At 40.4% G+C, this 12,945-nt stretch overlaps 1 protein-coding gene and 1 long non-coding RNA gene across 5 annotated transcripts in view; one reads left to right on the top strand and one right to left on the bottom strand.

Annotated features, from left to right (window-relative positions):
- The window catches only part of NR5A2 (nuclear receptor subfamily 5 group A member 2), a 122,097-nt gene that overhangs the window by 86,595 nt on the left and 22,557 nt on the right, over window positions 1-12,945 (top strand). For all 4 annotated transcript variants that reach the window (XM_045027398.1, XM_045027400.1, XM_045027399.1 and 1 more), the window contains one exon: window positions 3,290-3,437. In XM_045027398.1, the coding sequence (XP_044883333.1) occupies window positions 3,290-3,437 (148 nt within the window). The remainder of the gene's footprint in view (window positions 1-3,289; window positions 3,438-12,945) is intronic.
- LOC123375950 lies at window positions 5,199-8,089 on the bottom strand. The gene is made up of 3 exons (XR_006581640.1): window positions 8,008-8,089; window positions 7,475-7,640; window positions 5,199-5,398 (listed from the first exon to the last, which is right to left on the bottom strand). It is a non-coding gene; the product is annotated as an uncharacterized LOC123375950 (long non-coding RNA).

Raw genomic sequence — 12,945 nt, 5'->3', positions numbered from 1 at the left:
AGATTGTTTGAAGACCAGAAGAGGGGGTTTCAGGAAAGATTTCTTTCAGGATGATCCCCATCAAGTATGGGTTGTAATTGTTTGAGGATACCCAATATGGGCTCCAATGTGCAGTGGTAGGTGACAACTAGATGTGTACATTTGGAGGGGGTGTATTTCTGTACTGAAGCAGGTACTCTTGGGTCTTTGTGTAGCCCATTCCATGATGGAGTCTACTTTTTCGGTGGAGTGTCCTTGTTTAGTGAAGGTGGTTGTATGTTAAGATGTATGTCCTGGTCTTTCTCCTCAGAGCATATTCTGTGGTATCTCAGTGCCTGGCTGTAAATAACAGATTGCTTGGTGCATTTGGGATAGTTACTGGATGTGTGAAGGTAGTTGTGGTTATCTGTGAGTTTCTAGTATTTAATTGCTTTGATACAGAAATAAAATCCACTCTGACCATACACCCCTAGTTGTGTACACTGCACACAGACAAGGCAGATAGGATAGCATGCTGTTTAACGTGAACACTTTTTTTCAGAATAGACATTAACTGAGGCTTTTTCATGCACAGTTGACTTTATATAAACTGATTGACACCTTTGGGGGTCGTCTTTCCACTGACTCATAATTTTTCTCACTCCTGAAAAAGGCTTCTGTACACCCAGTATTCTCTAGTTAAAGCTGAAAATTCAACTCATCATATTTACACAATAAAAAAAATCCATTCTGTCTTGTTTTTAATTGCAAATCCTCCTCAAGGGACCAATTCTCCTGCTTAGGAGGCAGCCCTGTGCCTTCTACTAGAGAACCAAGTGCAGTCAATTATGGTAATGAAATGTCAATAAATATAAAAATTTAATACAGTCTGCTCTTGGTGAGTGGCAGATGAGGACTTGCCTCCCAGACAAATTTGCTGGTGCTGCAAATATTAAATGCACCTGAAAGAGTAGCTGGTTGCCTGAGAGCTCTCCAGTAGAGGGAAGGTGGGACATTCAGACACCTATTGGGTTTTTCCATTATAGTATAATCACAGCAGAAAGGCCAGTAATATTCTTGAAATCCATCCAAACATCTGAACTTATTAGAAAGTGAAGATCATATTTTCACCCATGAAGATTCTGAAATTGGTACAGCACTGAGAGATTTTTTTCCCCTAACAAAGCAGTACAGTTACAAAAGGAGAAATTAAGTTGTGAATGAGATGATTTTGCTGTGAATAATTTCACAGCAGTAAGCAGTTAGTATCATGTCACTACTAGAAAATTGCTGTTCTGACGGATATGTTAACGTTAAAATTTTTTATTTACTGAAACGATTAATTTATTTTGGTGATTAAGGTGGTTTGTGGGATGCAGCTAGTCCACACTTACCGTCCGGGTCGACGCGGTGAGTTCGACTTCTCGGAGTTCGAACTATCGCGACGCGATATCTAGACGCGATAGTTCGAATTCCGGAAGCGCCGCGGTCGACTCCGGTACTCCACCACTGCAAACAGCGGTGGTGGAGTCGACGGGGGAGCCGCGGAGTTCGACCCCGCCGCGTCTGGACGGGTGAGTAGTTCGAATTAGGGTACTTCGAATTCAGCTACGCTATTCCCGTAGCTGAATTTGCGTACCCTAATTCGAACCCCCTTTTTAGTGTAGACCAGGCTGACTGACTTTTTTTTAAACAGCTCTAGTGTGTGATGTTGAAACTTGAAATTTAGCAGAGAGAATGTCTCCCTCTTACAGATAAGTGGACAGGTAAAAATTGGCTTTTATTTATCAAAGCTACTTTAAAAAAAAGTACTTTGTGCATGCACACTAAGTTTTGTAATTCAGGGTATGAATTCCAACATTTGATTCTTTCTGCACATGTGAGGATAGTGTAGGAAAGTTCATAGGCAGTCCTAGCTCCTCTACAGAGTAAATGGGGTACATACCAATGAAGGCAAACCCCCAAAGCAGTCCTGCTTTCCTCCCTATATAAAAAAATCTGCTACATTGATTGCAGCAGTTGAATGGTGTGTTGTGGATGAGGCTGCTGTCTGTAGCACTCTTGCTTCACTCCTCTGAGAGGAATTAATGTCCACTGGAATTCACTAAAGCAAATGGGACTTCATTGGGTTGACAGGGGCTGAGAGAGGTAGAAACCACTCCCACAGCCCTGAGAATTTCTATGGGACTACAGTTGTAGTTCCAGTTTATGGGCTGGAAAAGAAGACACTGCCCCAACTGTCCCATTTATGGAGGTTGCCAGAAGCTGCACCACTCCTCTCAAACACCTGGTACCAGTCTCCTCTGGATCAATGTACTCAGAGCAGGCATGGAGCCCACTTCCTTTGTACACAACAGGAGCAAAGGCTACCCTCTGAGGCTCCTCTACCAGTGCCCTCCAAGCAAGGGTACCAGAGTATTTCCTTAGTACAGAGGGCATTGTACAAGACCTCTGCCAATGGGTAAATTTCACTCAGTCAACTCAGTTACAATGAAATGTTATCTGAAGTTGAGGGTGGATTTTATCTTATAATAAATAATAATAATAATTAGCTCCTATGTAGCCCTTCTCAAACATAAATTTAAAAGTGCTTTCCATTGAAAATTCCTTTTTTAAAGTACAGGCTTCAACTTCAGAGCAGACAAGTCGGGCCGGCTCTGCCTTCATTTACATCTGAGCAACCCAACTGAAATCAGGGGTGTGTAAATGAGGGCCAGATATGGCTCTTTATATTTTAAGTACAGCAACCTTTTTGATCCTCAGAATAAAGTCTTATGGTGAAAGCCTGGCCCCCATTAAAGTCAATGGCAACATTCCCATTGACTTTAATAGGGCCAGGATTTCAGCCCCTTCAATTAAACTATTTTCATGCTCTGGTTGGTAATGGCACCAAATGTTCCCGATCAAGGATCAGATATGCACTGTACACACACACAATGAAAAGATGGTCCCTGCCCGAAGGGTCTTACAATTATAAGATGAGAGACAACAGTTGTATACAATGAACAGCTGGAGGAGACAGTTTTAATAACACACAGTGTCATATCAAAAATATTTTGTCTTTTACTTTAGTACAAACCAGTACTCAAAAATGTTGTTACATACCATAAACTCACATGCTTTACACCAATAACATTTGAAAAGTACAATGCCGTGCAAGAATAGGTTTCTAAACAAAATCTTCTTGATTTGATTCCATAATTATTTTGAGATTAAAGTAAAATGTTTTACTTCCTGGGGTATCTCACTTGCATAAGATTTCTTGAGACTCTCCAACTGAACACGATATCTGGCAATGATAATCAGACAAAAATGTGACTTTCTTTTACAGATGGATTATTCAGTAATAGCATCTCAAGCAGGAGCCACTCTCAACAACCTTATGAGCCACGCACAGGAGCTAGTAGCAAAGCTTCGTTCCCTGCAGTTTGATCTACGAGAGTTTGTGTGTCTCAAATTCTTGGTGCTCTTTAGTTTAGGTAGGTAAATCCTGTTATTTGTGCATTATTTAATATTGATATCTTTTAATTGAAAATCTTTGGCTTCATAAAATGTTTTTTATTTTTTCCTGAAAAATGAAGTAAGTCTTTGAAACATATTTTATGATGTTCGCAGTAACCTGGAAATTATTTTTGAATTATCACATTTGGGGAAATGCTATTGACTGTAGGAGGGATTTACAAAATAGAGTTCTGTGAAAATGATTCTATGGGATTTAAAAGGGTATGATACGCTTTCAATGTGTACTTTAACATGTTATAAAATTTTAAACCAAATTTTACTAAATTTTAAAGGAGGGTTCAGAAAAACTATAGAAAGGCATAATTTTGTGTTGAATTCTATAAAGCATTCTGTAAGAGCTGGTTGAAATATACATGTATTTTGGAAGAGCGTGCATGGTAAGTACACACAGTCTTGTTAGCATTTTGGTGTCAGTATTGCAACGCATAAACCAACAATGTAACTAATAGTTTTTAAAAGCACAATGAAAGGCACTATTAAAGTGCAAATAAATGGTAGTCATTTTATGAAAGATCTATCCAGGAAATAGACTTTAAAGAGAAGATTATTTTGTGCTAGTGGAAAGGCCTTAGAATGGAAAAGATACCTATGCGAGACAAATTAGTTAAATCAGTGCTCCCAATGAATCAGTCAAGAAAAATCACTCTTGCCAGGAATAAAAAAAGGATTAGGGAGATGGATTCTTATTGATTTCAGGAGACCAGATTTTTCTGCCTGTCTTCTGTTTTAGGTTTTCATTTTGTTGACTTAATAAAGCCGGCAAATACAGTTTTGCCAGGTGAATTTATTATATGCTGGCAGACAGCTGAAGGAGGAGACTTGAAAAATATAAATAGGGCCAGATCCAGCCATCCCTCCATAGACAAAAATCCCATTCATATCAAAGGACATTTTGTCCAAATAGAAGGTGCAGGGACTGAGCCAAATGTAACAAAACCAAATACCTGTAAATTTCAGCACTACTGATATTTTTTCTTTAATTTCAAGTTACAAACTCTTGTGCAAAGGAATAAAACTTTACAAATAAAGAATGATTGCAGCACATCTGTAAATAAACTGCAGGAGTGAAATGACTGGGCAGCAGCATAAATCCAAGAGCTAATGTTCAAAGTTGTCTCCTAGTGCTTTGCACTCTTCTTGGACTCCCCACACAGCATTTGTTGAAAACTAGAGTGTTTGTGAAGGAAACTCATTTTAAATATAGGCATCTTAAAGAAGAAAAAATAATTTATGACATAGAACGTGTAGTGAAATAACATAACCAGAAATGTTATGGAAAAAAACCCGACGATTTCAGCATTGGCAGGCACATTGGGTGATTGCAAGGCTTGTACATGCTCAATCCCAAAAACAAACGAGGTGTAATTTATCTACTGACCGCAACACACTAACGTTCTATATTTGGCGATCTGTCTCTTCCCATAGGTTAAGTTCAGAGAAGGAAAAGCAGAGCTTTCTTGGCAGGAGTGGTATTGTCTTATGAATTAACCTGGTGTAAAGCAAGGCATCTGTTTCCTTAGTTCTAGTACAGTATATTTTTGTAGTCATTAGACAATGTTATAGAAAGGTCTGAAGAGACTTATAGCTTTTCCCTGATAAAATATATAGAGAAATTCATCTCATTTCAGTGGTATTTCAAATTAGCTGAATAAATTAATTACATTTGGAAAACACGTTTATTTTAAGCGGTCTTTATGTCTGATCATTATCATCTGCTCTTCAAGTACTTGCCATTCAGTTAGGAAGTATTCTGCCCCCTGCCTTTATATTTTTGGCTCTTGGCCTGATTCTGCAAGGTGATGAGCTTGTCTTCAAAGCAGTTGAGGGTACGCAGTATCTTGCAACAGTGCCCAGCCCTTTGCAGAGACAGACGGTCTGATTCTTCTCTCACTTATACTAGTGTAAGTTAGGGCCACCTCTGCTGAAATCAAAGGAGTTATATATACCTGAGAGAGGTCCAGTGCATCTGAAAACAGATTAACTCACAGGGCCAAATTCAGGCCTAGCACAGACAAGTGCAACATAACTGACTTCAATAGAATGGCTCCTATTAACTGCATGCTTGAATTTGGCCCAATATTTGAAGCTAGGTGTTATCCTACTAAGAGTAAAATGTAAATTTATTAATAATCATGATCCACATCATCATCGGAAGTTTCCACTTGAACTAAGGCAGAAATTTTAAGTAGAATTATGAGACAATTAATATAGTAAACACAGATGTCCTTTCCAGCAAAGCACTTAAGCACATATTTAATTTTAAGCAGATGAATAATCCCCCTGAAGTTAATGATGTTGCTCACAGGCTTAAAGTCAAGTATGTGTTTAAGGGCCAGATTTTTGAAGGTATTTAGGCACCTAAAGATGCAGATAGTTGCCTCGTGATATTGTTGATATCACTTTTCACCACAGACTTAGCACGCCATTGCCACCCTTACTTCTGCCCTGCCGCTGCCGCCCTGAGGCTGACAGCCAGAGCCCTGTCGCCTCCAGGTGAGGGATTGGGGGGTCAAGAAGGAGAGTCTGAGCTCAGGCTACCTCCCAGTGACGGACTGAGTGATGGGGGAGAGGGACGGAGACCCCAATCCTGGGTGGTGGGGCTCCGGTTGTCCCCATAACCCCACCTCCCAGGTGTCCATGTCCCTTCTGCACAAGCCTCAGCCCAGCCACCCAGGGCTGGCAGCCAGAGCTCTTCACACACACACAAAAAGCGCAAGCACACAGCACCTCCCTTGATATATTCCCACACCTCCCTTGGGAGGCCCGCCCCATAGTTTGAGAACCGCTGGTCTAGATATAAAATTAAAGAAGTAGACTGTTAGTATCTGCTAGTAAAGTGGTCCAAAGGGCTTGTGCAGAAAACTGCTTTTGATTGATTCCCAAGATAATAAAAGGATGTTGAAGCTTAAATGAGAGGATTCGTGTTGTAGTCCCCAAGTCCAGCCAATCCCAAAGTTAGCTAGGAACCAGAAAACAGAGAGTTTTACAGATTTAACTGGTTCCTTTTTTTCCCTTGCCCCTTTTGGCATCTATTTTCTGGTGCCTCCCACCCCTATCGCGTTGTTTCTTCTCTTGTCACTTAAGACCCCTCTCCAAGCCCAGTCCCCATGGGTAGGTATTCATGTTGCTAGCCCACTCTGCGGTCCATGCCACTATGTCTCACTGCTATTTTTAACTATGCTAATTACATTAAAGCTAGTGCAAGTATGCCTATGCCAGTTACAAATCACACCTTTGATCGAAGCCCATAGCCTAACTCACAAGGAATGGAGAGCAGAGGAGCTGAAGCAGAGCAAATCAGGAGAGAGTGGGCAAGCCCAGATATCTGGAAACAGCATCCCCGTTAAGGAAGCAGGATGTGACCCACAGAGATCATAAGACGTTAACTTCCACCAAAATAAATTAGACTGAAATCCATAAACCTGCCTTCTCTGCCACAACTAGATCAAGTCTCACCAAAATATAACTAAATTGTTACCAATTTAATCCCTCCCGCCCCCTGAGAAATTATTCCGGACTTTGATAAAATGTAACAGTCCCACTTAAGCCTGTGCTTTTCATGGGACTGATCCTACACTCATTGAAGTCAATGGGAGTTTTGTATTTGACTTCAGTGGGAGCAGGATCACTCTCAGCGAGCCTTTTATGGAAAAATCCCATGGAATTTTATGGGGATTAAACAGAGTTCTGTTGAAATTACCTTCAACATTTATAGAATTTAACAAGGAATGGGATCCTTCCTGTGGGATTTTAGAAACATCCAATAGAATTCTACAGCAAGAGTATAATTTTCTATAAAATGGTCCAAAACCTATAGAAAAATTTTCTATTAAACTCTATAGGGCATTTCCAAACAGGGCAGCAAACTATGGTAAAAAAATAAACAGATACCACTTGATCTCATTTTACAGGGAACTGAAGACTGAGATGGGTCAAAATAGTAGAAAACAGATACTTAAATATCCTAATACATAATTCCTCAGAATATTTCTACCTACAGATCCTGATTCATCAACGGGTTCCGAGCTTTCAGTTCCCCTTGGAATCAGTGGAACTGGAGAGTGCTCAGCATGTCTTACATGTAGTTCAGCATCTCACAGGATTAAGTCCCTAATGAATTAACATCGCAGGCACAGATTTTCCATCTCCAAACACTGCACCTAGAAAGCAAAGTAGCCACAGGTACTAACTGCTTATTGTACTACCACAACCCTTAAAAATTCATATCTAAGTAAAGTAATCAGCACACACAGAAACAGCTATCAATTCCCCCAACAAAATTAAACATCTAACATAATTAAAATACTAGTTGCAGACTGCTTAATAATAACAGCTAATATAAACAAAGCTACAAACATATGAATTATTTCCAAATCCAACAATGTCAAAAATATTCCTCTTCACGTACACACATGAACAGAAAAGTGCATGTATTTTAGCAGCAAAACAGCATTGTCACCTTGCTGCTTCACTGACTAGCACTAACATTTTGCAACCCTAAAGCAGAAACAGATAAATACAGCATACCTTGGATGAAATCCTCACTCCCTTGAAGCAAATAGGAATTTTGCCACTGACTTCAATGAGGCCAGGATTTCACACTTTAGCTCTAAATTAGGTCCCCTTTCTACAAAAGAAGAGTTCTGATTAATTTTCCATTAACTAAATGACTAATTTAAAATGGACATTTTAACAAGCAAGCAGGTTTCTCATTGGGATACTTTCTATCATCTTCTCAGGTGCAACAGATCTTTTCTTTATTGCTGTCTAGTATTTTTACAGTCAAGTCATTTAAACTGAAATCCAGCCATTGTTTTCCTTTTACCAAAACTTCCTATTTGTCGTGCTAGCTTTCATCATTAGAACTGAGCAAGGATTTGTCAACACTTCCATCAGAACAGTTTGTAAAGTGAAATGCCAATAGGAAGAAAGTTAGACATCATTTGACCCATGTCCAGCCACTTGTTTGCCTGCGGAGCTTAATGCTAGAATAGGCAGCAACTGACTGGTACTTCTCTCATCACTGTCAGAACACAGATAAATGTACTTCATTTAAGAAATGAAGGCTTTATCAATGGGCAAATAATTGCAGAGCAACTATTGATCTTGCATCTCACTTAACATGAGGCAACAGGGACTTGTACAAACGGTAAACATTTAATCATTATGTATGGCAAACAATCGGCTATTAAACAAAGCAAAGAAAGCCTTCGTTTTCAAGCAGGCCACCATGTCACATGGGGAGACAATTGTGATTCACTCTCCCTGGATGTTATGTTGTCCATTAGAGATGTCCCCCTTTTCTGCCAGATAGGAGCAATATTAGCAAAGGAACCTGTACTTATGTCTGTGTATTCTCTGTAGTAGTCCAGCACAGATGGGAGAGGACAGCTCTCGTTATTGTGCTCCATCATGTGCTTCTTGGAAAGCACACAGAGAAATCTGTGCAGCAACTCTTTTCAGTTGGTTCCAAGAGCTCAGCAGCAGCTTGAAGCTGATTAATAATTACTATTATTTACTTATATAGCATCCACAGTGTGCTGAGTGATTTACAGACAAGGAATGGTCCCTTTCTCCAAAGAGCTTACAATCTAAACAGACAAAAGCTAGGGGAAAGCATTCAGCAACGAATAATGCTAAAGCTTTGTGGTTCACATGTAACTTGTCACTTCCAGTTTTTGCTGAGGGTTTATTTTTTATCACAAGATTAGTTAGCCCATCTTGAGTGAGGAACACTAGGATATCATTTGGAAGTGGTATGTTTTAAAGAGGGATGTGAAAGGGGCATGTGGACTGGTTTGTGGTAGGAGTTACAAGGCGTAGGGGTCCACAGATCTGGGAAGTGTGAGATGGGAACAAAGTAGTCAGAGAGTCATATGGCTTGAGCAGGGCAAAGGGGTCTGAGGAGGGAACAGAGGACAATATCAGAGAGCTAGACAGAAACTAATCAGTGCAGGGGTATATGATCCTCAATTTGTTATCACACACAGAGACACAACCCAACAAACAGACCTTTACTGCAGCTTCCTGCATCTACCACACTTGGTCCCAGCCACTTGGATTTTCTGGTTTGGGTTTGTTAAAGGCACAGTTCACTAAAGGTGCTATAAATTTGGGAACATAAAATAATAGGAGGAAAGATTAGGTCAGACAAAGTTATTTCCGGAAATTCTATTTCCAGTGTGCAAGTTACCTAAGACTTTCTGTGCCTCTATTTCACCTTCTGTAAAATTGGAACAAAAATAGTTCTTTAATCTTAACGGCTGTTGGGAGGCTCATAGATAATACTCCTAATACTTTGTATTTATATAGCATGTTTCATTCAAAGAGCTCAAAACAGATGCTACAAGGTGGAAGTGAAGTATACTGTGGGACAAATTCTGCCCCCAGTAGCTAATGCAGATCTCTAATTGAGTTCAGTAAAAGCTGACTGCACACATGCATGCAAAGACAGAATTGTTGCCTTAAATATGCTTGATTCTTATTGAAAGTAACAGACAGTACTTATGGTTTAATTTAATCTTATTCAGAATGCACATCGTGGTCACTCCAGATTTATTGTTTTACCTTTGACAGCTTATAAAATATGCCTCTTTAGAACTGGTCTAATATTACGATGTTTTTTAGTGATAACCATTGGAGGTCTTTGTAATGTAGTCATCACATACTGTTACCCGAGTGCATTAGAAAAATTGTATCTAGTGAACTCAGATAAGCAAGAGGAATATCCTGGGGTTCTCAGCATTATTAGCATGCAGACATGGCTTTTAACTTTCCCCATATGATAGTCTAATTTAGAAAAAAATACTTACTGTATACTTGTCAAATAGATGCACATATCTTGATCCTAATGTCTAACTAATGTATGCATCTGAGGATAATACTGGCAAATAAACATTTCCTTAAATGTATGTAATCATTTGGAATTCAGAAAGGATTGATTAGCATTCAGGAGATGTGACCATTCAATATTTACACCATAGAGACTTGGCAGAAGCAAATAATTGTACATAAAGCTGATGCTTGTCTTAATTAAACGCAGTATAATAGGTGTTGGGGTTGTTGGGGTTTTTTTTTTCTTTCTAGTGAACAAAGCAGTTGAGCCATGGGCAGATATAACTCATTTTGAAGTTCAGAGTTTAAACCTAATCAATATGTATTTATATCAAGGGAAGGAGTGAATTTCATTTATTATGAGATGGCAGCTGGCTGCAATAGCTAAAAACACCATGTATTTAAGTATATTTTTCCAAACAATAGTTTGACAATATATTTATCCCGTGTGATGCTTGTTACATTAATAGTGTTGTTTACTCAACTGATGGTGTTTAGCATAGATAGTTTAATTCCCTGTTCTTTACTCCCAGCCTAAGAATGACATGCACAAGCAAGGAGACACCTTTAAATTCATTGAGTTGGTTGCTTATTAGTGTAGAGTTGCCCTGGTTATCAAATAAAGGTTTAGTCCTGCAAATATTTACTAGTGTGAGTAATCCCACTGAAATCAATGGGATTATTCACGTTTCTGGGATCAAGCCCTAAATGTGCCTTAAATGGAACTGGTGAGATAGCTAATAAATATTTTTTAGGCAGGTCATAGTAAGTAGGTGCAGTTTTAACAGTGAGGATATTTAATTATTGAACCATCACCTAGGAACATGGTGGATTCTCTGTCACCTGAAGATTTTAAATCATGCCTGGATGTGTTTCTAAAAGATATGCTATAGCTTAAATAGAAGTTATGGGCTTGATGGAAGAATTTCTGAGGGGTGGGGTTCTTTGACCTGTGTTGACCTTAAAGTCAGACTAGATGATCATAATGGCCCTTTCTGGCCTTAAAGTCTATTAAAGTAAAGTTTGTTTGAACTGAGTTGGCCCAATAAAAATATTTCACATATTACTTTTGTTTATTTTCTATTTCTTTGATCCTAACTGCTATAGATTTGAACACATTTAGGATTAACTCATGTTATGAGGGATTTTCCCAAGGGGATGGGTGTCAGGAGAATTGTTTTCTATTACTGACTGTCACAAATTCACAATGTGGCTTTGGACAATTACTCAACTGATGCCTCAGTCTCCTTATCTGTAAAATGGCAATAGTATCTACTCACCTTTGTAAGTAATAATGAGATCCTTGGATGAAAAATGCTATATAATTGAAAGTATCATAACCAACATATCATCTGGCCCTGAGAAAGTATTCCCTGAGAAAGGGTGACTGGTCCCTGTGAGTGAAGGAAGTCTAGACAGCTTGTGTAGAGTTATTGGGGACTCTGAAAGGGGAAACTGAGGCAAGCATGACTGTCATGCCTCAGCCTGTCACAGGAGGGCACTCCAGGCAGGGCTGCCTTATGGCAGACTCCATAAAAGTCACAGCTAAAAGCCCCTGATTAAAGAACTTTTATGGATGTTGGGGGAAGTCTTTTTCTTTATAAATTGTGTAACATACTGTCCTGAAGGAGTTACCGTCTACATTGTTATGTCAGTGGGAATCAAGGGGCTAACACTGTGTGGAACCCTTTGAAATTCATCCTTTCAAAGCTCACTTTTCACACCCGAACACTTACATTCCATATATCGTATGGCATAAAATGACACATACTTGACTTTCCTTTGCAACCTTATATCAAAACCATATTCCTTTGCTACTCTGGCCCTTCTAAATTCTATACAGTAACTCCTCACGTAACGTTGTAGTTATGTTCCTGAAAAATGCAACTTAAAGTGAAACGATGTTAAGCGAATCCAATTTCCCCATAAGAATGAACATAAAAGGGGAGGGGGGGTTAGGTTCCAGGGATAATTTTTTTGCCATACAGTACAGTACTATAGCTGGGAGGTGGATGTGTTGCCATCCTTTACCCGCCTCTTCTTCCCCCCACTCCTCACCCTCTATTCCCATGCCACGTCTTCCCCCTTCTCTCCCCTGCCTCCTGCCCGCAGCAATCAGCTGGCTTGCAGCGTTCAGGAGGCATGAGGGAGCGGGGAGGAGCGAGGACACAGTGTGCAGGCTCCACCTCCCTCCCCTGCCTCCTGAACGCTGCAAGCCTGCTGATTGCTGTGGGCAGGAGGCAGGGGAGGGAGGGGGGAGGTGCACCGCATCCTCACATCTCCTCCCTCCCTCCTGCCCACGGCAATCAGCTGGCTTGCAACGTTCAGGGGGAAGGAGGGAAGGGGGAGGAGCGAGGACTCGGCACTCAGGCTCCCCCTCCCTCCCGCAGCAATCAGCTGGTTTGCGGCTTTCGGGAGGCAGGGGACGGAGGGGGAGCCTAAGCACTGAGTCCTCACTCCTCCCCACTCCCTCCTGAATGCCGCAAGCCAGCTGATTGCCACAGGCAGGAGGCGGGGGGACATAGGGGAGCTGAATGGGGGGGGGCTGCCAGCTGTGGACAAAGCAGGCAGCCAAATGATGTTATAGCGAAGCATTGCACAACTTTAAATGGAGCAAAACAATGTTAAGCG

Source organism: Mauremys mutica, chromosome 8 (genome assembly GCF_020497125.1).
Source record: "Mauremys mutica isolate MM-2020 ecotype Southern chromosome 8, ASM2049712v1, whole genome shotgun sequence".
In the NCBI taxonomy this organism is placed as follows: domain Eukaryota; kingdom Metazoa; phylum Chordata; order Testudines; family Geoemydidae; genus Mauremys; species Mauremys mutica.
This window is presented reverse-complemented; position numbering and strand designations above follow the sequence as displayed.